Source organism: Pleurodeles waltl, chromosome 3_1 (assembly GCF_031143425.1).
Source record: "Pleurodeles waltl isolate 20211129_DDA chromosome 3_1, aPleWal1.hap1.20221129, whole genome shotgun sequence".
Taxonomy (NCBI): domain Eukaryota; kingdom Metazoa; phylum Chordata; class Amphibia; order Caudata; family Salamandridae; genus Pleurodeles; species Pleurodeles waltl.
The window spans coordinates 653,443,468-653,465,387 of record NC_090440.1 but is presented as its reverse complement, the minus strand read 5'-3'; the positions used below and the strand labels follow the sequence as shown (position 1 = coordinate 653,465,387).

At 47.5% G+C, this 21,920-nt stretch overlaps 1 protein-coding gene across 1 annotated transcript in view; it reads left to right on the top strand.

Annotated features, from left to right (window-relative positions):
- Nucleotides 1-21,920, top strand: part of LOC138284418 (cytosolic 5'-nucleotidase 1A-like) — a 98,046-nt gene that overhangs the window by 6,561 nt on the left and 69,565 nt on the right. Inside the window, exon 2 of the mRNA XM_069223161.1 lies at nt 19,150-19,217. Coding sequence (XP_069079262.1) covers nt 19,170-19,217 — 48 coding nt within the window. The 5' untranslated portion in view covers nt 19,150-19,169. The remainder of the gene's footprint in view (nt 1-19,149; nt 19,218-21,920) is intronic.

Below are 21,920 nucleotides of genomic sequence, written 5' to 3'. Positions count from 1 at the left end.
AAACATTAGTAAAACAAAGAGGTCAAGGAGCACTCACAGAGTTTGCTCCCCAGGTTGCAGCAAGTTGCATCATGTCTTCAGAGACATGTTTTGCATGCCACTGTTTAACCCCTTCGCTGCCAGGCCTTTTCCCCCTCCTGTGCCAGGCCTTTTTTTGGGCTATTTGGGGCAGTTTGCGCTTAGGCTCTCATAACTTTTTGTCCACATTAGCTACCCAAGACAAACTTGAATCAGAAAACCCCATTTTGCAACACAATTTTGGCATTTTACTGGGACATACCCCATTTTTACGATTTTTTTGTGCTTTCAGCCTCCTTCTAGTCAGTGACAGAAATGGGCGTGAAACCAATGCTGGATCCCAGAAACCTAAACATTTCTGAAAAGTAGACAACATTCTGAATTCAGCAAGGGGTAATTTGTGTAGATCCTACAAGGGTTTCCTACAGAAAATAACAACTGAATTTTTTTTATTGAAATTGAGGTGAAAAAAACAGCAATTGTTCTCTATGTTTTACTCTGTAACTTTTTCCTGCAATGGCTTGTAAGTTCATCATGAACCCTAGGTACCCAGAGCCAATAAATGAGCTGCACCCTGCAGTGGGTTTTCATTCTTTACCGGGTATACAGCAATTCATTTGCTGAAATATAAAGAATGAAAAATAGCTATCAAGAAAACCTTTGTATTTCCAAAATGGGCACAAGATAAGGTGTTGAGAAGCAGTGGTTATTTGCACATCTCCGAATTCCGTGGTGCCCATACTAGCATGTGAATTACAGGGCATTTCTCAAATAGACAATTTTTTTTACACACTCTCTTATATTTGGAAGAAAAAAATGTAGAGAAAGACAAAGGGCAATAACACTTGTTTTGCTATTCTATGTTCCCCCAAGTCTCCCAATAAAAATTATACCTCACTTGTGTGGGTAGGCCTAGCGCCCGTGACAGGAAATGCCCCAAAACACAACATGGACACATCCCATTTTTTGACAGAAAACAGAGGTATTTTTTAGCAAAGTGCCTACCTGTAGATTTTGGCCTCTAGCTCACCCGGCACCTAGGGAAACCTACCAAACCTGTGCATTTTTTAAAACTAGAGACCTAGGGGAATCCAAGATGGAGTGACTTGTGGGGCTCTGACCAGGTTCTGTTACCCAGAATCCTTTGCACACCTCAACATTTGGCTAAAAAAACACATTTTCCTCATATTTCGGTGACAGAAAGTTCTGGAATCTGAGAGGAGCTACAAATTTACTTCCACCAAGCATTCCCCCAAGTCTCCCGATAAAAATGATACCTCACTTGTGTGGGTGGGCCAGGTGCTTGCTACAGAATAAGGCCAAAAACTTGTAGCGATAGAGGGGATAGCACAGCGAGTTGATAAGGACATATTCTTCTTTTATACATCTTTAGGTTGACTCTGCTTTGGGGACCCACACAAGTGAGGTGTCATTTTACTTGGGAGACTGAGGGGATCGCTGGGGAGTAGGAATTTTGTGCTGGAGCGGTGATCGTACAAACGAAAGTCAGGAAAATATGCTTTTTTAAGCAAATTTTGAGGTTTGCAGAGGAGTCTGGGTAAGAAAATGTTGGGGGATCCACGCAAGTCACACCTCCCTGGACTCCTTGGGGTGTCTAGTTTTAAAACATGCCTGGGTTTGGTAGGTTTCCCTAGATGAAGGCTGCACCCAGGACCAAAAACATAGGTGCCTCCTCCCCCCCAAACGCAGGTAGTTTTGTAATATATCATTTTGATGTGTCCACATACGTCTGTGATGTGCCAAACACTAAAATTGTGAAAAGAAACGCACTTAGCTTATGTGAAAAAGACCCCTCACCCACCAACCAAGTTGGTGGCATGCTTCATCATCGGGGTCCCACCTGAGACACCTAGCGTGTCTCAAGTGTGCTGTGACGCCTGATTACAGCGGGGCAGGTTACCCAGTACCACACATACTGGTTGGATTTGGCACAAGGGTGAGTGATGGTTCAGTAGATCAAATTTTATTAACAAGAGATTTCACAAAAGTGATAATAACTGAAAGGCCAAAAAACTGAACCAATGACTCACAGCTCGTGAGCTGTAAAGCCACGGCAAGGCACCAACCGCTTTACAGTCCATTCACACACCTTTCATACATGACCTGCACAAGACCATTCACGCCGCCAGCCACGGGCCCAGCACATTACAACACTTGCATCGACAGACAGTGCCAGTCAAGGGCCCATCACGTTCATTCGCCCATATGACTGATACAGCAATCAAACCAGCTGATGAGTGTGTGGACTGGCTAGCCTGGCACCGCTAGCCAAGCGCCACCCCACCCATACCGCCAGCCAAGCGCCACCCCAAGCACACCGCCAGCTAAGCGCCACCCCACCAATACCACCAGCCAAGCGCCACCCTACCCATACCACCAGCCAAGCGGCACCCCAAGCACACCGCCAGCCAAGCTCCACCCCATTCATACCGCCAGCCAAGCTCCACCCCACTCATACCGCCAGCCAAGCTCCACCCCACTCATACCGCCAGCCAAGCTCCACCCCACCCATACCGCCAGCCAAGAGCCACCCCAAGCACACCGCCAGCCAAGCGCCACCCCACCCATACCGCCAGCCAAGCGCCACCCCACCCATACCGCCAGCCAAGAGCCACCCCAAGCACACCGCCAGCCAAGCGCCACCCCACCCATACCGCCAGCCAAGCGCCACCCTACGCACGCCGCCATCACTTTTTTTTGTTTATAAACAACAAAGAAACCACTAACTAATTATAAAATAAGTACAAAACTACAAACATGTGAAACCGAACATATGAAAATATAAAATAGGCAGTTTACGTTCACGGTATTTCCCAAAAGTTTTTCCTTGTGTGGTATCTTCTAAAACAGCTGGGCACACACAGCCCAGGCTTTGAAGGGCATTCGGGGCAGTACATCCGGCTCTCCCTCCGGATTGATCTCCGGATACATACTCTACATTTCTTTGTGGGCAAGTCTTTTTTGGGAGTGGGAGGAATGTGATCTGGAAAGTGGCGTTCTTTCAATCTAGCCACATCCACCACCACTTCTACTCTAGGAACTGTTGCCCGTTTCACCAAAATAAGGCTCTCTATCACTGACTCCTGAAATTTAACAAATGTCATCCTTGACTCAGGTGAACAATCCTTGAACACAATAAAAGCATTAAAAGTTGCCAAATGAAATAAATGTAGGGCCAACTTTTTATACCACACGTAAGACTTACGAAGAGCAGTGTAAGGTTCCAACCTCTGATCTACTCTATCAACACCACCCATGTGCCTATTGTAGTCCAAAATGCACGCAGGTTTGCGCATTTCCCCAACCTGACCCCAAACAGTCACAGGGTAAGTACTCTCATCATGGATGGTAGATAGCATGTACACATCCCTTCTGTCTGAAAATTTCAGAGCTAGCAGCTCATTATTCCGCAAGGCACTGCACTGTCCCCTCTCAAGTTTTTAACAGACAAGCTCCCTTGGATAGCCTTTCCGGTTAGAACGGATTGTACCACAAGCAACAGTGTCCACTCTAAACAACTCATTGAACAACTGCACTCCAGTGCAGAAATTATCTACGTACAAATGGTGACCTTTGTTAAACATTCGTCTACCAAGTTCCCACACAATTTTTTCGCTAACTCCAAAAGCGGCCAGACAACCAGGAGGGTCAATACTGAAATCCCTACCAGTGTAGACCCGGAAATTATACACATATCCTGTACTGCTTTCTGACAGCATATACAATTTAATCCCATACCGTGCCCTCTTACTAGGAATGTACTGCTTAAAAACTAAACACCCCTTGAAAAAGAACTTTGCCTGGAACATAGACCTCTGAAAACCGATCTACAAAATGATCAAGGACAGGCCTAATCTTAAAAAGACAGTCACAATCAGGGTGGACTTGTGGCAAGGCTAAAGCATTGTGTACAAAATGCAGCATACGAAGAATAAGCAAATAGAGATTACGTGTAATAGTTGCAGGAAATATAGCCGTTGCCATCAAGGGACTAGTAGACCAATAAGAAGCCAGTGACGGCTTCCTGATCAACCCTATCAAAAAAAAAAAAAAACATAACAACTTTTTCATCTCTTCCAGATATGTGGGAACCCACTGATTAGCTCTAGACTAAGGCTTAAGTCTGGCAGCGTTGTCCCGCAAATATTGCTCTGCATACAAATTAGTCTGCTCCACAGTCTCTTCCAAAAATACATCATCCATAAACAAGTGAAAGAAATGGACAGGCAAAATGTTTTCCGTATTGACTCTACTCCCTGGGAGACCAGTAAATGCAGGTAACTGTGGCTGCTCCATATCCAGGTGTCAGGTCTTCTAATGGGAAACCCTTCAGCCCCAGGCTGCTGCACTCTTGGCACATCAATGTCCTCCTCTACAACAGGCCCTTCATCTGCACTGAGAGTAGCTTCCTCATCAGAAGAATACTCTCAGACACAAAACTCACTGCCAGAATCTCTCACTTCCTCCCCTGTCTCAGATGCAGAGTCAGTCTGGTAATCATGGTCTGAAGACGACTCAAAGAGCATGCCAACAACCTGCTGAGCGGTCACTCTGCGGCTAGCCATGATCCTCACTAACAACAAATGGATTGCCAACAACAACTAGCACTAAAATAAGTAATGAACAAAGTGTGCTTTATCACAAAGAGTTATGTACTAAAAAACTATACCACTCACTTGCCTGAAAAAGCTTCTCACCAGCAACTACTCTGCACAGACACAGCAATCACCAATGATATCCCACTAAAAAGAAAAAAGAAAATTAGACATATGACAACACAAATAACAGTGTGCTCAAATCTAAGGACAATTTGGAGTAAATTGCTTTCACTTACCTAAAACATGCAACTATGCAAACTGCAGGACAGCTACTGCCAAAACCGCAAGGATCCACAGCAAAGGAAGCAAAAGCTTTGAAATAGAACAAAAAGAAGAAATAAACTGTTATAATCACAAATACAAATACTTCGCCAGTTGACAAACACCCCACCACCAAGAACTTAGAAATTGTCCCTGGTGCCTAAGTGGCTTCTGCCCCACTAGGAGGCAGATGGGCCTAAAAAAAAAAATAGGCTGATCTGCCTCCAAGGTGGGCCGAAATGGCCATCACTAATGTGCCCCCTTTGAAGGGCGACACTTGCCAAAGGTGCCGCCGCCCCCCCCCACACAAAACATACACACACCTCACAATCCCTGGCGCCTAGTGGGTTTCGACCCCCCACCCCGGGGAACAGATCGGCCAAAAACATGGTCTATCTAGCCCCAGGGGCGGGCCAAAACATCTAAAAAAATTATTGCCTAAAGGGTTGCTGCCCTAAAACAAAGAAAATAATTTCCCTGATGTCTAGTGGTTTTCGCCCCCGGGCTAAAAAATTAGCCCCAATGGGAGCGACCCTTGCCCAAGGGGTCGCTCCCAAAATATATACAAAATAACATCCCTGGTGTCTAGTGGTTTTTCTGCCCCCGGGGGGGGGGGGCAAAAAAGGAAAATAATGCCCCCCAATGGGAGCGACCCTTGCCAAAAAAGTGTGGGTGGGGGGGTTAAATGCACCCACATCACCCGTGGGTTCTAAGCCCATGCGCTAGGATTGCAGTGCTCCATTTGGAAAAAGTATTAATGGGAGTGACTTTGAGTTTTGGAAGGGGGGGAAATTGAAGTATACAAAATTAAATTACCTAGGGGATTGATGAGTGTTTTATAGTGCAGAAGTCTTAGGAGACTGAATATGAATAGAGTGGTTGTGAGTGCTTACTAGGTTACAGTTAGTCTATCACAGAGGTCTGCAGGGCTTGCAGTAGACGAGCTTGCTGATGAGGTATGAACGGGAAATTCCTTGGATTGCAGTGATGGTAAGGTTCAGCAGTTTGCATATTGTCATGTTTTTGTACACAGTCATCCTTCCTCGTTGCCCACTTATCAGTTCTTAATCCCTGTGTCTGAGTGGACCACCTGGTCACAAACTACTTCAAAATCACCTTGCCTCATTTGTATCTTTACATCATTTGCTTCCCTAATCCACGTCCCTTACTGTTACCCAAGGTCTAAACTTTTCCTTTACCCTCACCCTACCCGAACACTAAACTGATTCCTTACTGTTATGCTATCCTTCAATTTATGGCTTCCCATGAACTTAACTCTAAACCTACCCCATATTCTAACACTAGCCATAAACCTATCCTCTCCCTGAAATCTAATTATAAATCTATCCCTTATCCTAACACTAACCATAAACGTATCCCTGATCTTAACTACCCAATCATATACTTTACACTTAACTTCATCTCTTATAACCCTAAAACTATCCATTTTTGTTACCCTTACGTACCCCTTCTATAACTTCAAACCGATTACCCAGTTTACCTTGATAAGTTTTGGTTATGTAATGACAAGGCAGTACCACTGAGATAAAGCGGTAGGCAGCCCAGATAACATTTAGGATTACATGCTTGCTGGCTACTAGCTAGTTGATGAACTCCTTGGCCATGTGAAGGGAAATTGTTTGAGGGGTGGGGATAATCTTACTTGTATTCAGCCCAAGGTATCCTGATGTGGTGGAGATGAAGCATTCTTGGTGCCTGACAAAATTGATATTAAGTTTAAGATTGATACCAGAAGGGGATCTTGTGAGGGTCATGGTAAATACTGCAGACAGAGTGTGTACGTGGGGCAGTGGGTGCAGGAATGTAGAGTCTCTCAGTCTTGGAGGTGTTAAACATTAGTAAATGAAAAGTCATCAAATGGAGAACTGTGTTAGCACGAAGGTGGGGGGGGGATGGTAAAGTGAAAAAGAAAAGTACTGTGAGCATGCAGGAGAAGCTAAATGAAATAATATGACAGAGCAAAGAAAAGAGAAGAGAATTAAGTACTTTGCTTGGGGAATGATGGAGAATTATAGAAGCCCCAGGAGACAGAGAAGGATTAGGTGGAGTTATGTGAGGAGAATTACATGCTTTCTTAAGTAGGAGAACGACCCTATCTGTCTTGTTTGAAGATTCTGTTGCATAAATAAACAATGTATAGAAATGTGGTGTACGGGTATCTTAAAGATCTATCCAAGCTTCTGTGAAATGGTGGGGTGTTGGGTGGGGTCAGAGAGGCCTTTGTCAAATATAGTCTTGTTATAGATGGATGTGGCTACAGTGAGGTGGGGATGCTGTCTGGATACCTGATTGCTGGATATTGTCACAGAGGTGAGGTTAGGTTCTTGGGGACTAGGAGGAAAGGCTGTGGTCAGTGAAGATGAGATGTCAAGAGATGGGAATGGGATAATGGAGATCTTGTAGACTGCTGTCTTTCAAGGCAGGAAAACACAGAGATTAAGGATATTGTGAGAAATAAACTGCAGTCTTAGACTGACCATGGCGGATATGAGGGCCCAAGCCCAGAGCAGGCCGATCATAGGACTCCACCTATAGGTGGGTGATAGCAGAGGTAACCCTCGGTATGCCGACCCCCTCCTTGTGGGCTACTTTTGACCTTATAAAACATCACATTACTTCCAGAGGATGGCCCTGAGCTGATCCTTTCTTGACCCTCATAGTATTGTGAAACTGACACCGTGCTTATACAAGTAATTTTCCAGAGACCTACAAGGCTATTTAGAACAAACTGTTAGTAGTAAAATTGGTGCAAACGCAGTTCACCCTTCTTTCAACACTAGTACATACTAGGAGCTAAGCCCAGATCGGGCTCACTCCAGTCTTTGCTGGGACTTTCAGTATAAATCACGCATGGTGGTAATTGCCCTTGGTTACTAATGCACTGGGATAATAATGTGTGCAAAAGGGACGTATATACCCTTTGTGCATTTTACTCTCCATATTTCTGTGCACAGATAATTACTACAAAAACGCACACATAACCACTGCAAATGTTGTTTTTGCATCCGTTATTACATGTGAAGGCAAATGTACAGAGCCTTTTTGATGTTGCAAACCTTATGATTCGCCAAATCACAGGGTTTGCCACAAAATGTTTTTTGATATGTACTAACCTATTTTGTGATTCGGTAAAGGCTTGGTGAATCAGAAAACGGGTCTGCAAATTGATACCAAATTGCAGTTCGGAGGGGATGAGTTTAGGGTGGCCCTTTCAAATTGTGATTGGGTATGCAATGTATTTGTGGTTTACAACTGCAATTCAGTTTGCAAACCATTGAAAAGTTACTGACTCCTAAAAGGATATGATAACCCATATGTAAAGAGGAATGGCTCCTTCTCCTTTGTGAAGATTGGAAAAAGTCCATAGACCACTGCCAACTCTTAAGCCTAAAAAAGAAAGTAAACTCGTTCGCTAAATGTAGCCCCGTTTCCTTTAGGGAAAACAGGCTGCATTTAATAAAAAGTGTACTTTATTGAAAGGCAATCATAGACGTGGTGGTCTGCTGATCCTAGCAGTCCAACATTACTACGATGGCCTCCAACAACTTGAGCTGCAATTTATGACCTTATTTATGCATATAAATGACAAAGGTCATCCGAACTGCAACCCACTCCAATCCTTATTTTGTGATCTGACCTGTTAGTACAGAGGTCACTAAGCCAAGTATCTTTTAATTTGAAAATGATGGGATGCAATTTGTGACTTTTTCATAATGAAATGTTAGTACATCTGGCCCCAGAGTCCACAAAAACTGGTTAATGTTATTCTGTGTTAGAATAGATTTGCCTTTTTCCTGTCTTTGTTACAGTACTCACATTTCCCATGGTAGGTGTTATATAAATATATTTCTTAGTGATGAAACGACTACACATTCAGCCACCACCCTAAACCCTATCTCAGAGGTTCTGTTTGGTGGCAAAAAAGTGTTTAGGGGGGTGTAGCTAACACACCCCAACTAGATCATATTGCTTCACAATCCGAAGGTTCTAGTCTAACACCTGTATTGACAGTTGGGGATTTCTGAGATTTCCACTCTAATGCTGGCCACCCTCCTTAATCCATTGTTGTGACTGGGCAAATCATTTTATTTTCCTATGGCCCAGTTTCTTCATCTGCAAAAATTGGGAAGAACTTAGGAACCGGTTGACATTCGGTACGAACTGTTAAATTAAAGACATTCAGGCCCTCATTATAACAGTGATGGTAAAAACTGCCTACCGCCGCGGTGACAGCCGCCAAAAGACTGTCGCCGCGGCTACCAGCCGTCCGCCATATTGTGACCGTAGCCAGAATTCCACCAGAAGGATGGCGGAATTCCGGCTGCAGTCATGGAGGCGGATAGACCGCCGCAGACCGTATCATGACGCATGATACGGCCTGGCTGTGTTCTGCTGGCGGACGCTGCTGCTGGCAGCAGCGCCTCGTCCCGTCTCCTGCCTGAGGTCCCCCTGAAATCAAGTAAGTTGGGTGCTCCGACAGGGGAGGGGGGCGTTGTGTGTGTGTGTGTATGTTTGTGTGTGTGTGAATGCGGGTGTGCGTTGCATGTGGTATGCATATGCATGTGTGGACCTGTGAGTGCGTGTATTGTGTGTTGTGTGAATGCATGTGTGCTTGTATGTCAGTGTGTTTGGATGTTTGTGTGAATGGATGTATGCTTGAGTGGGTGCCTGTGGATATGTGTGTGTATGAGTGTGTGTGTGATGGTGCGTGAAGGTGCATGTATGTTGGGGGTTGGGTCTGGAGAGGCCAGGAGGGGTGGGGGGGAAATCTGGGGAGGGGGTTGGGAGACCCCTATCAGTGACAGGGAAGGAGTTCCCTGTCACTGATAGTGCCTACCGCCATGGTTTTTGTGGCGGTAAGGAGGCCATGAAAACCATGGCAGTAGGCGGGGTCATAATCCTGTGGGCAGGCTAGTGACGGCCGCCTGGCTGGAGACTGAAGCCTCCAGCCCGGCGGCTGTTACTGCCATTGCGGACGGAGTGGTACATTGGTGGTTTGGCTTGAGCCAAACCGCCAATGTCATATTATGGGGAAAAGTACCACCCAGCCTGTTGGCAGTACTTTTCTCCATAATACCGCCGTCCCCCAGGGTCGTAATGATGGCCTCAGTCTCTTCATGTAAAGGCTGTAAGAACGAATGACCACACTGTTGCTTTTCAAAGTGGTATGATGCAGATGTTCATCCTGACCCCAAAACAGAATAAGATTTAACATATTGTTGTGCACCACACCGAAGCCTGTCCTTTGCAGTGAAGTCTGTCAGCTGGCCTCTGTGTGCAGCCCTTTCCCCTTTACAATGCCCTCTGACCTAGAGGCCACCAGTGAATGGGTATCCTGGTGTGGTCCTCAAACTCCATGCATGTTCCTACAGAGCACCTATGTATGGAGAGCCTAGGCATGCTCGCTGAGCCAGCACCATATATGTCTTTTGACACTAGTCACCTATTAATGGAAACTTCATATCGTTTCACCACCCATAGATCACTCTAGCATAGTAGAGCTACTATGCCTCTAAATGCCCGTGGTCACTTGTAAATAGATGTTCTGCACCTGCTTGATGACTCCAGGATACCTGTGAACTGAGATTCCATACCTATCCTCTGGTTTCGGACCACTGAATAATGGAGACCTATGCCTTCTTTCTGAGCCCAGGTCACGCGAAAGAACACATGCTTACTGACCTCCGGATCCCCTGCGGATAAAGACTCCATATCTTCTTAGCGTGTCTAAGTCGCTTGTGGATGGAGGCCCCATAACACCCTCTGACCCCAACGTATCCATTAATAGGGGTCCCAAACTTGCTCACTTATCCCCAGATTGTTGGCGAATTGAGGTCTTATGCAGCCTATCTGAAACCAGAGTACTTGAGAATGAGGCCCCATGCCTGTTTGCTAACCCCAGGTCACTTATAATGGCGGTCCCATACCTACTGCCTACCCCAGGTCATCCATAATCAGAGGAGACATATCTTCTTACTGACCTCAGTACACCTGCGAATAAAGGATACACATAGCATTGGATCTAGGTCACCTTCGATAGGAGGCTTCTTACATGATCTGTAACACCAGGTCATCTATAAACCGAGGGCCTATCCCTGGTACTAGCCCCAGTTACCTAGTCAAGGAACCTCCATAACCCGCCCACGGCTCTAGTCATCTGTGAAAGGATGCCTCTTACCTTCTGTTTTACCAAGGTGACGTATTATTTATTGGTCACCGCTATAACGGCCCTCTCCTTCCAGTCCACCTGTCAATGGAGTCCCCAGGCCTGTTCTCTTACCCCACTGGCCCTGCGGATTGAGCAGCCATACCTGCGAATTGACTTCAAGGTTACCTACCAATAGATGCCCTGTACCTGCCGACAGAAATTTTTTCTGGTGTAATAATTTGATTGGGTCAGAGATTAAATTTGCGGCAAGAATTGTGAGGAGGCATTGGTAAAGTGCCCACACGTTTCTTGGGCTCTCAGTGATAGGCTGAGCTATGATTATGGTTCACGAGCTCCCGTTGTCAAAACATAATCGTTTACGTTCCTCTTCTCCTCCTGGGAGTGGATACCTGATCCTGCGCCCCAGGGGCAGGCGGGAGATGCAGTTCCTGGCACTTGTCACAGTGTTTATGACACTTCCCAGCGCCAGTGAGACAGGCTGGCACAACGCACGATCGGTTGATGTACGGCAGGCCCGAGCGACAAGGCCACACGAAGAGTGTGACCGCGCACTGGAGAATAAGGCACCCGGAATTCCCCTGTACACACTGGGCGCTTCACCAACCCGTCATTCATGGCTTGTACTCGACACACGAGGACTGTGAGTAAAATACGTGGTGCAATGTTTTACATCATTCACGTGCTGTAACCTTAGTGATTGCACACCCTATAGAAAAATTAGAAGGTTGATAAAAAAAAAATACCATTTCAAAGGATTGTAGGATCGGGACAGTGGTCAGCTGGATGGATGTTGACGTAGTATGCATCCTTAACATATAAAGCGGTCCGCTGGAAGACTTCGGCACATGCCAGACTCTCTTCTACAGGACCACCAGCAGAGTAGATTGAGCTGCATGACGGCTTGGCCATCGAAAGACCTTTAGGGTGACACAGAGCTAATCATATGTACATCACATTAAATTAATCATCCCTCGCGTCTTGCTCAATTCTGATAAGACATCTGTTGTTTTCAGTGGTGCTGCAGGTTAAGGAGGCATTTATCCTGCAATGACCATGTCCCAGTCAGTCACTGCTGAACAGGCACAGGGACAGGATGGAGACCTCGTGGGGTTACCAAGCGCCCTCCCAAACCCCAAAAGCCCTCCCATCGCCGCTACACCCGCACCCCCCTCCACATACTCAGGAACTTACTTATTGACACTTTGTGCGTTACGACAATGAAACCATTCTCTACATGTATTTATTAAAGACACAATAAATACAGCAAGTAATAGGAAGCAATATGTCATTGCGCAGTGAAATATGTACAATCACAGAAAATTTATTTTCATTTGGAAAGTGTCTAATGCATGAAAATCTATCAAATCTCCAAAGGAGTCCTGGTTGACCAGCTCTCCTGTTCTTGGCATGTTTACTGGCTTAGTGGTCCTTGGGTACCCATGTAATAACTTGCAGCTTACAAGGCAAACTCAGCTGCTCTCTCAAGAAAGAGTGAGCAAGAGATCTGGTCCCCAATTACAGTACCGGAGATACCCAAAACTGGGATTTCCCACTGGCAACCAATAGGCGATGGCCACCATCCCCCCCACAGCCCTTGAGACCATGTAAGGAAGTACCAAACAAGGCCATGGGCATTTGCTGTAGGAGGCATCCCTAGCCTCTCACTTGATTACAAAGTGTTCTTGGCCTGGACTCAGAAACTTCAAGAAATAAATTCATCCTGAATTATATGTTATTTAAAGTGGATTTGTATGGCACAGCTCATTACCCATGAGGGTATCGAGGTTCTGGAGCAGGAGTGTGGTCCTGGTGGTACTCCTAGTTGAACAACCAGGTCTTCAGCAGAGGAGTAGAGTAGCGGTTCTGATGTGTAAAGGAAGTTTGTTCCAGTTTTTGGTGGTGATGAAGGAGAAAGTGCACCATCTCTTGCTTCTGCAGCTGCGCGGGATTCATGCAAGGGAGAGAGAGGTGGAGTTGTCTGGTGGGATGATAGAGTTGGAGTCGGTCTTTAAGGTAAGCTAACATAAGCTCTGCTGTGGAGGGCCTTGTAGGCATGAATGACCAACTTGAATTTGAAGCTTTTCGGAAGGGTAGCCAATGGAGGTCAGTGGCATTGGGAGTGATGAGGGCATTTCTAGAGATGTCTAGGAAGTGTCTTTTGGATGGTCTCGATCCCTTGCGTGAGATGGTTGTAGATGCAGATGTAGAGTGCATTGCCATTGTCCAATCTGCTGGGGATGAGGGCTTGGGTGACTGTGTTTTGTGTTCGTGGGTAGCCATTTGAATGTATTACGGAGCATTCGAAGGATGTGTCAGGAGGACACGGTCACAGCCTTGACTTGTTTGTTCATCGTGAATTTGTCATCCATGATGATGCTAAGGTTTCTGACATTGCCTGTGAGGCTGAGCGTGGGACCAGGTGTGGTGGCCACCAGGAGGGGGTTATTTCTGAATATCCAGATCTCTGTTAAGTTTGAGGCAGTGCTTTTGCATCCAGTTGGCCACGTTGGACATGCAGGTGGTGAGGTTGGTCCTGCTTGGGTTGTTTGTTTTGGTGAGGGTGAACTGAGTGTTATTGGTGTAGGAGGTGATGATGCCATGGGTTCTTATGGTGGGGTGAGGGGTGCAGTGTGTATGTTGAACAGAGTTTGGCTGGGGGGTGGAGCCCTGGGGTGCCCCGCAGACTAGCTTTTTGTGTTTGGAGGTGAAGATGGAAAGTCTGATTGGTTGTGTCCTGTTGGTTAGGAAGGAGGCGATCCAGCCTAGTGCAGGTCCTTGGAAACTAGAGTCCTGTAGTCATGGTAGACGGTGTTGAACGCCGCTGGATAGTCCAGCAGGCTGAGGGGGGGCGCTTTGTTCACTGTCCATGATGGATTGAATGTCATGCATTGTTGCCAGGAGGGTGGTTTATGTACTGTTGTTGCTGCAGAATCCTGACTGGGTGGAGTCCAGGAGGTGATGCTGTTCAAGGTGGCCGGAGAGTTGCTTGTTGAATTCTTTCTCCAGGACTTTGGCCAGTAAGGGCAGTAGCGAGACAGGCCTGAAGTTGCTGAGGTCATTAGAGTTGGCAGAGGGTTTCTTCAGGAGAGCAGTGTCCTCAGCCTGTTTCTAGCTGTCTGGGAATTTTCCACTGAGGATGGAGGAGTTGATAATGGTGGTGAGGTTGGTGCTGATCATTGTGCTTCCCAGGTTGTACATGTAATGTGGGCGGGGGTCTGTAGAGGACCCTGAGTGGATGGTTGTCTGGTTCTGGCGGTGTAGTGAGGAGGTTCAAGTTTGTTAGGAGGTGGGAGCTCCTGGGATTGGAGAGAAGTTTTGTGATGGTGTCCCCTACTGTGAATTGGGATGCAAAGTTGGTGTAGATCTTGAGAATTTTGGTGTGGAAAAAGTCAGAAAGGTCATCGCAGAGGGACTGTGAGGGGATGATAGTGTTGGAAGCTGCTGTTGGGTTGGTGAATTCTTTGATGATGTTGAAGAGTTCTTTGTCAGAGTAGGAGCAGTATTCAAGTTAGAGCCTGAGAGCCGCTTTTCTGGCTTTTTTGAGCAGAGTATGATATCTTTGGAGTGCAGGTATGTAGATGTTTCTGGAGGTGCTTTCACAGCTGGTTCTCCATCTTCTTTGTAGTTGTTTGTAATAGCACTTGGAGTCTCTTAGGTCTTCTGTGTTCCAGCAGGCGTGAGCATGAGTTCTGGTATGTCTGTTCTGCTTCAGGGGAGGCCCAGTTAGTGATCCAGTTGTTGAAGGCAAATGCGTTGTTCTTCAAGTCACCTGTGAGGATAGGTTTATTGGATATGAGAGTGTGGGTATGGCTTCTGTTATGCTGTACCAGTGGCGGGTAAGGTAGGTGGTTAGTTTTGGTTTGCTGGGTTGGGGTGCGTTGATGTAGAAATATACGATGGAACGGTCGGTCCATGTGAGTGGGGTGAGGTGGCTGAAGGTGATCTTGTTGCTGCCTGTGAAGAGTCGAGTGTGTGTCTGGCAAAGTGGATCGGGCCTTGTATGCGCAGTTGAGTCAGTTGTTGAGGCTTTCTGGGAGGTAAGTAGCAATGCGGTCCGTAGTGTCTTTGAGATGAATGTTGAGGTCACTGAGTAGAAGGAAGTCATTGGGTCCGGTGGCGATAGGAGTGATGAAGTCGGCGAGGAGGTTGCTGAAGGTGGTGCAGGGTCCAGGCAGGTGGTAGGCTATGGTGCCTGAGATGGTTGTGGAATAACTGAGATGCAGTTGGAAGTGCAAGTGTTCCATAAGCGTGGTTGGTTCATCTGTAGAGATAGTGCAGGTGATGGCATCTTTGTGTATGATTGTGCGGCCTCCACCAGGTTTGTGGAGTCTGTTGTGGTGGATGATCTTGTAGCCAGGGGGATGGCCATTGTGATGTTAGGGGTGAATGATGGGCTGAGCCAGGTTTCGGTGAGAAAGAAGGTGCCCAGAGAATGTGTGTTGATGAGGTCCCAGACCGCTGTGGCGTGTTTGCAAAGAGAATTGTTGTTTAGGAGCATGCAGGCAATGTGGGGTGCAGTGTGTGCGCTGAGTGGAGTAGGAGGTATGCTGCAAGAGAAGCAGCAGTGAGCGCATGAGCAGGGTCCTACTGTGGGATGTGGTATGGAGCGGGAGCTGGTTGGTTGAAGTGTGGTGGGAGACAGACCAGGATCTGTGGTGCTGGGCGAGGTCCAGGCGCAGATGGGCTTACCTTTAATGCACCTTCAGCATGCTAACAGTGTGCCTGCTGTGAGCACCCACTGTGCCCTCTTTATAGCTGCCATTAAGTAGGAGGGGTGGGCGGACTGGCCAGGGAGAGCCTAGAAAAGACACGCAAGAGAAGCATTTTAAGGAGAGGGGGAGGAGGGAGGTAGGAAGGGAGGGAACTGGAGAATAAAGAGGGAGACCTAGCAGCATGGGGAGAAGCAGGGAGCAGCGTTATGAGCAAAAAAAGAGGAGAAAGACCAAAAAAAGTGGGCACAAAAGACTGGGCAAAAGACCAAACGGGCACAAAACACAGATGTGCACAAAAGTCAGAACAGAAAGACTGGGCAGAGCAAAGCAACAGTGGGCACAAATGTACAAAAGACAGAGCAGGCATTCAAGACAATGGGCACAATAGCACATGTGAAAATAGGCACAAATGTCAAGATAGAAGAATGGGGAAAAAAGTACAAAAGAACAGAGCAGGGAGACAAGACAATGGGCACAAAAGCTAAAGCACAGGTGCAGACAGGCACAAAAATCCATGCACAAGAGGCAGAGCACAGGCTTGAACCCAGAGTGTGAGAGAGTGAAAGCAGACAGAGGGGAGTAATGAGGTGGGCCACAAGGCAGACAGCCAGGTTCGACAGGGCCTGAGACTGGTCGGAGTAACAGTCCAAGGTAAGTGAGAGCTGGGGCCTAGGCACGTGCTTAATGGGCGCTCCCTGCAGCTGCCATTAAGAAGATCCCAGGAGCGGAGGAGAGTAGGGATGGGAGGGTGGTGCTAGGGAGAGGTGGGCAGCCAGCATGAGAAGGCATGTGGGAGAAGCAGGTAAGGAGAGTGGGGAGGGAGGAGGGAAGAGTGCAGGAGGAGGGGGCAACCCAGAAGAGATGGGAGAAGCAAGGGAGTACAATTAAAAGCACAAAAAGAGGGCACAAAAGAGTGGGCAAAAGACCCCATCCCAATCTGGATTCCGCAGCAATCACAGCACCGAAACCGCCCTCATCGCCACCACCGACGACATCAAGACCATACTGGACAACAGCGAAGCCATGGCCCTCATCCTCATGGACCTCTCAGTCGTGTTCAACACCATCTCAACGACGCAGGAATCCGCAACAGAGGCCTGGACTGGATCACCACCTTCCTCACCAGCAGAACTCAGAGAATCCACCTCCCTCCATTTCGCTCTGAAGCCGCCAAAATCATCTGCGGCGTACCCCAGGGTATGGCCCCCTGCTCGACCCTCTTCAACGTCTACCTGGCTCTCCTCCCTAACATCGCCCAATCTCACAACCTCAACATCATCTCATACGCCAATGACACCCAGCTGATCCTCTCCGTCACCAAGGACCCCGCCACCACCAAGACCAACCTCCACAAAGGAATGAAGACCATTGTCGAATGGATGAAGAACAGCTGCCTGAAACTGAATTCCGAGAAGACTCAGGTCCTCATCTTCAGCTCCACTCCCTCTGCAAGGGATGGCTCCTGGTGGCCTGCCACACTGGAAACCGCACCGACACCCACCGACCATGCACGCAACCTGGGATTCATCCTGGACTCTTCACTATCTATGGCCCAGCAAGTCAACACCATCTACTCCTCCTGCTTCAACACCCTCCACATGCTTCGGAAGATCTACAAATAGATCCCCACTGAAACCAGAAGAACAGTCACCCAAGCCCTCATAAGCAGTAAAATGGACTACGTCAGTGCCCTCTACGGAGGAGCCACGGCCAAACTCCAGAAAAGACTGCAACATATCCAGAACGCCTCTGCACGCCTCATCCTGGACATCCCCTGCAACATCACAGCCCACCTGAGAGACCTACACTGGCTCTTCGTCAACAAGAGAATCACGTTCAAACTCCTCACCCACGCTCACAAAGCACTGCACAACACCAGAACAGAATACCTCAACAGACGGCTCTCCTTCTACACCCCGACCCGACAACTTCGCTCTGCCGAACTTGCCCTTGCCACCGTCCCACGCATTCGCAGAACCACCTCTGGCGGTAGATCGTTCTCCTACCTTGCTGCAAAGAGGTAGAATACTCTTCCCACCCCCGCGTCAGACTAAGGACCTACTTACCTTCAGGAGACTTCTCAAGACATGGCTGTTCTAGGTGTAGCACCCTCTCCCTCCCCCCCCCATCCTCAGTGCCTTGAGACCCTCAAGGTTGAGTAGTGCCCTTTACAAATTCTATGATTGATTGACATGTACAAAAGTCAAGAAAGTCAGGCTCGGCTGAGCAAAATAAAAACGAGCAAAAAATACAAAAGACAGAGCGTGCACACAAGACTACCGGTACAAAAGCCAAAGCACAGGCTCAAACAGGCACAAAAGCCAGGACAGAAAAAAACAGGAGAACTGAGGTGGCACACAAGACAATGGCACAAAAAGCCACACACAAGAGACAGCACAGGATTGAAGTGAGTGTGAGGGCATGAAAGCAGACGCAGAGGAGGAACGCGGCGCAGGGGAGCTCAAGGCAGAAGACGGTTCCGGAAGAGCCTTAGATTTGTCCATCCAAGGCAAGTGGGAGCTGGAGACTAGGAACCTCCATCCTCCTAGTCCCAAGTGGCCAAAATACGACTCCTTCCCATCCCCCAGTCCCAGGCAGAGGGATCGGTGGGTGGTCAAAAACAGGTACATCCCTTTACGGGACCAGGGGCGTCATGGGGCAGCCAAGTAACCAGGTGCTGATGAAATCGCACCCTGACCTTTTACCGTGTCCTGGCTGCCCCCCGCCAACCACGCAGGCCACTACATGACTCTAGGCCGGCCTTGGCGCGGTCGTGGCTGATCCTGCGAAGTTAACATTTGGCCGCTCCCTTCCCAGACTGGTCCGATCCTTCCCATGCCTGTCTCTGGTGCTTGGCATCTCTGAGCTTCTCGACAAAAAATGCAGTCATTAATTTTACATTGTGTGCTTCGTTGTTGTTTTACAGGACCGTATGTTGAAATTAGAAACCTGCTTCTATTTATTCAGATATACATTTTTTGTAAGTGCTAGCAGTTTAACTATACTTGATAACCTCTGGATCAAAACAAGCTGTAGCAAACTAACAAAAACATGAATTTACTTGAAAGAATTGTCAAGTAAAATTATTAACACCATAGAGGCCCAATTATATGTTTTAACACCCATGTTTGATGTGATATGATGATATTGCCTATGTCTGTGGGTGCCCATTTCTCATGTTCCCCTGTGTGCATTGGAGCCTGTATAAATGTTTGTCCAGGTATGCCTACATGTCAGTCGCTGTGTTGCCCTGCAAGCACGTGTACAGTAAATGTGGGTATATTGAGTGCCTGACTGTACAAAAGACAGCTCTATTGACTTTGTCAATGCTTGTTTTTTCCCCTGTTAGGCCTTGAGTGAGCGTGGAACATGCCTCAGGCGGATGAGCAGCTGGTAATCAACACTCTGGTGAGACAGGTAAGGAAAGGTGCACTGCCAGTTTGACGACTGCGTCAGAGCTTCTGGTAGCTTTACTTTATTGCACTGTCTGCTCTGAGGGTCGTACGGAGCATCGGACGACTACACCTCTAGGGCATGGGTTCTGACCCCCTAACCTTCAAAGGGCGGCAGAGAGCAACATTCACTTCTTTCGCGCAAGTCTCGTGAGAATGTGTTGCTTGGATAGGTAATGCCAGTTGTTAAATTGGATAGCTCCGTGGTTTTAGCGACACCGACCTTTGCAGGGATACCGGATTCGCTTGACAGAAACGACGGCATGGATATGGGCCCTATAATAATCACCGGTGGTTCCTATTTGTTAAGAGATTTTTCATTCGTTTTGAGTCTCCTTAACCCCTTAAATGGGGGCGACGGCCACTGGCCGACGCCCACACTACCTCCCTGCGATTGCGCCCCCCCCGGGGAATTTTTTTTTTTCCCCAAAAAATAAAATAAAAAAAGGGGGTCGCCCATGGGCAGGGTGACCCCCTGTGGGGGCAATATTTTTTTTAGATGTTGTAGGGTTTCCCTGGGGGCCATTTTGGCCCCCAGGGAAACCATACAACAACTAAAAAAAATAGGTCTATATATAGATCTATATATATATATCTATGTACATGGATATATCTATGTACATGGATATATCTATAGATATGTCTATCTACATGGATATATCTATAGATATATCCATGTAGATATATATATATATATATATAGAGGTAGATCTATATATATCAATCAAAGAGATTTATAAAGCGCGCTACTCACCCGTGAGGGTCTCAAGGCGCTGGGGGGGGGGGGGGGTGCATGGGGGGAGGGAAAGGGGCTGGGAGGTTCATTGTTCGAAAAGCCAGGTTTTGAGGCCCTTCCTGAAAAGAAGTAGGTTTTGGGTCTTGCGAAGGTGGGTTGTGAGGGCGTTCCAGGTTTTGGGTGCAAGGTAGGAGAAGGATCTACCCCCGGTGGTGGTGTGTTTGATGCGGGGGACAGAGGCGCGAGAGAGGTCAGCTGAGCGGACGTTTCCTGTGGGGGTGTGGAAGGTGACTCTCGTTGAGGTAGGCAGGGCCTGTGTTGTGGAGTGATTTGTGTGCGAGGAAGAGGATCTTGAAGGTGATCCTTTTGTCAATGGGGAGCCAGTGGAGGGATTTGAGGTGTGGAGAGATGTGTTTGTGTCGGGGGAGGTCGAGGATGAGTCGTGCTGCTGAGTTCTGGATGCGTGTAGTTTGCGCTTGAGTTTTAGAGTGGTGCCGGCGTAGAGGGCGTTTCCGTAATCAAGCCTGCTGCTGATGAGTGCGTGAGTGACAGTTTTGCTGGTCTCTGTGGGGATCCATTTGAATGTTTTTCAGTATACGGAGTGTGTTGAAGCATGAGGAGGTGAGAGCGTTGATTTGTTGGGTCATCGAGAGGGAGGAGTCTAGGATGATGCTGAGGTTGCGTGCGTGGTTGGCGGGGGTGGGTGCAGGGCCTAGCGTAGTGGGCCACCATGAGGGGTCCCAGGTGTTTTTGTGTGGGCCAAAGACGATTATTTCGGTTTTGCTTGAGTTGAGTTTCAGGTGGTTGGCTGTCATATATATATCACTTTTGTCAATATGTGTGTGGTTTTCCTGGGGGAAAAGGGTCCGACTTGTCTAGTGGCAGTTTTAGTGCCATAAAGAAGCGCAGAAGGTTTATATGCCTACTGCAAAGAGCAAATCTGTATTTTATGTAAATAGCTGAGTACATTAGTAAAGTCAGCCATTACCTGCGCTATAATACCAATGAAATGTATGTGCGGGGTGGAGGGCGGATATGGAGAGATGAAGGGCACTTTTGCTGGGTGGTAATGAGGGAATCCGAGGAGGAGGGAGTGGGAGCACCAATAATGATTGTTGGACTGGGCGTAGGAGGTGCTAAAGACTGTGACGAATGGTATGTGACAAGGTGTTTTTTGAGTGTCTTGAAAGTACGTGCTGATTGAGGGAAGAAGCGCAGGTAAGGTGGCCTCTACTGTTGCACGTATCTCACACACACCATCGATTTTGTGACTGTCTACGTAGGCTAGTGTTTTAGAGCAACAGTTTAGCCAATAGCAGAGATGGCATCTTGATGGATGACTGCTGCCTGCACTCGGGTTATAGAGGACCGCTCTGACATAGGATCAGAGACTGAGACATCAGATACTGAGACAGCATCTGAGGGATAGGACAATGGCGCAGACTCTGGGAGTGATTTTTCAGTCAGAGGAGTCCCATTCGATAACTCCTCTTCCAGTACATTATGAGGGAGGTGATCAGTACAGTCCTGCTGTCCCTTCGCAAGCTGTTCGTGCAACTGGGTAATAGTGGGTTAGGCCAACCCAGAGAGCAGGTGAATGCGGCGGCAAGCAGAGAGAGAGAGAGAGAGAGAGTGCTCTCTTGGGAGCTCCCCAATTTAGTTCAGCCCCAAATTCCACCACCCAAATCATATTGTGGAGACATCAAAATTATCTATGGCAAAACAAACTGGTTTTGTAAGGCAGGCACCTGTGTTTTTGGTCCTGGATTCGGCGGCCATATAGAGAAACACACTAAACCCAAACATTTCTGGAAACTAGACATTCAGGGGAGTCCACAGAGGTGTGACTTGTGTGGATTCCCCAAAGTTTTCTTACCCAGAATACCCTGCAAAGCTGAAATGTTGAAAAAAACCTCAATTTTTCTCGCATTT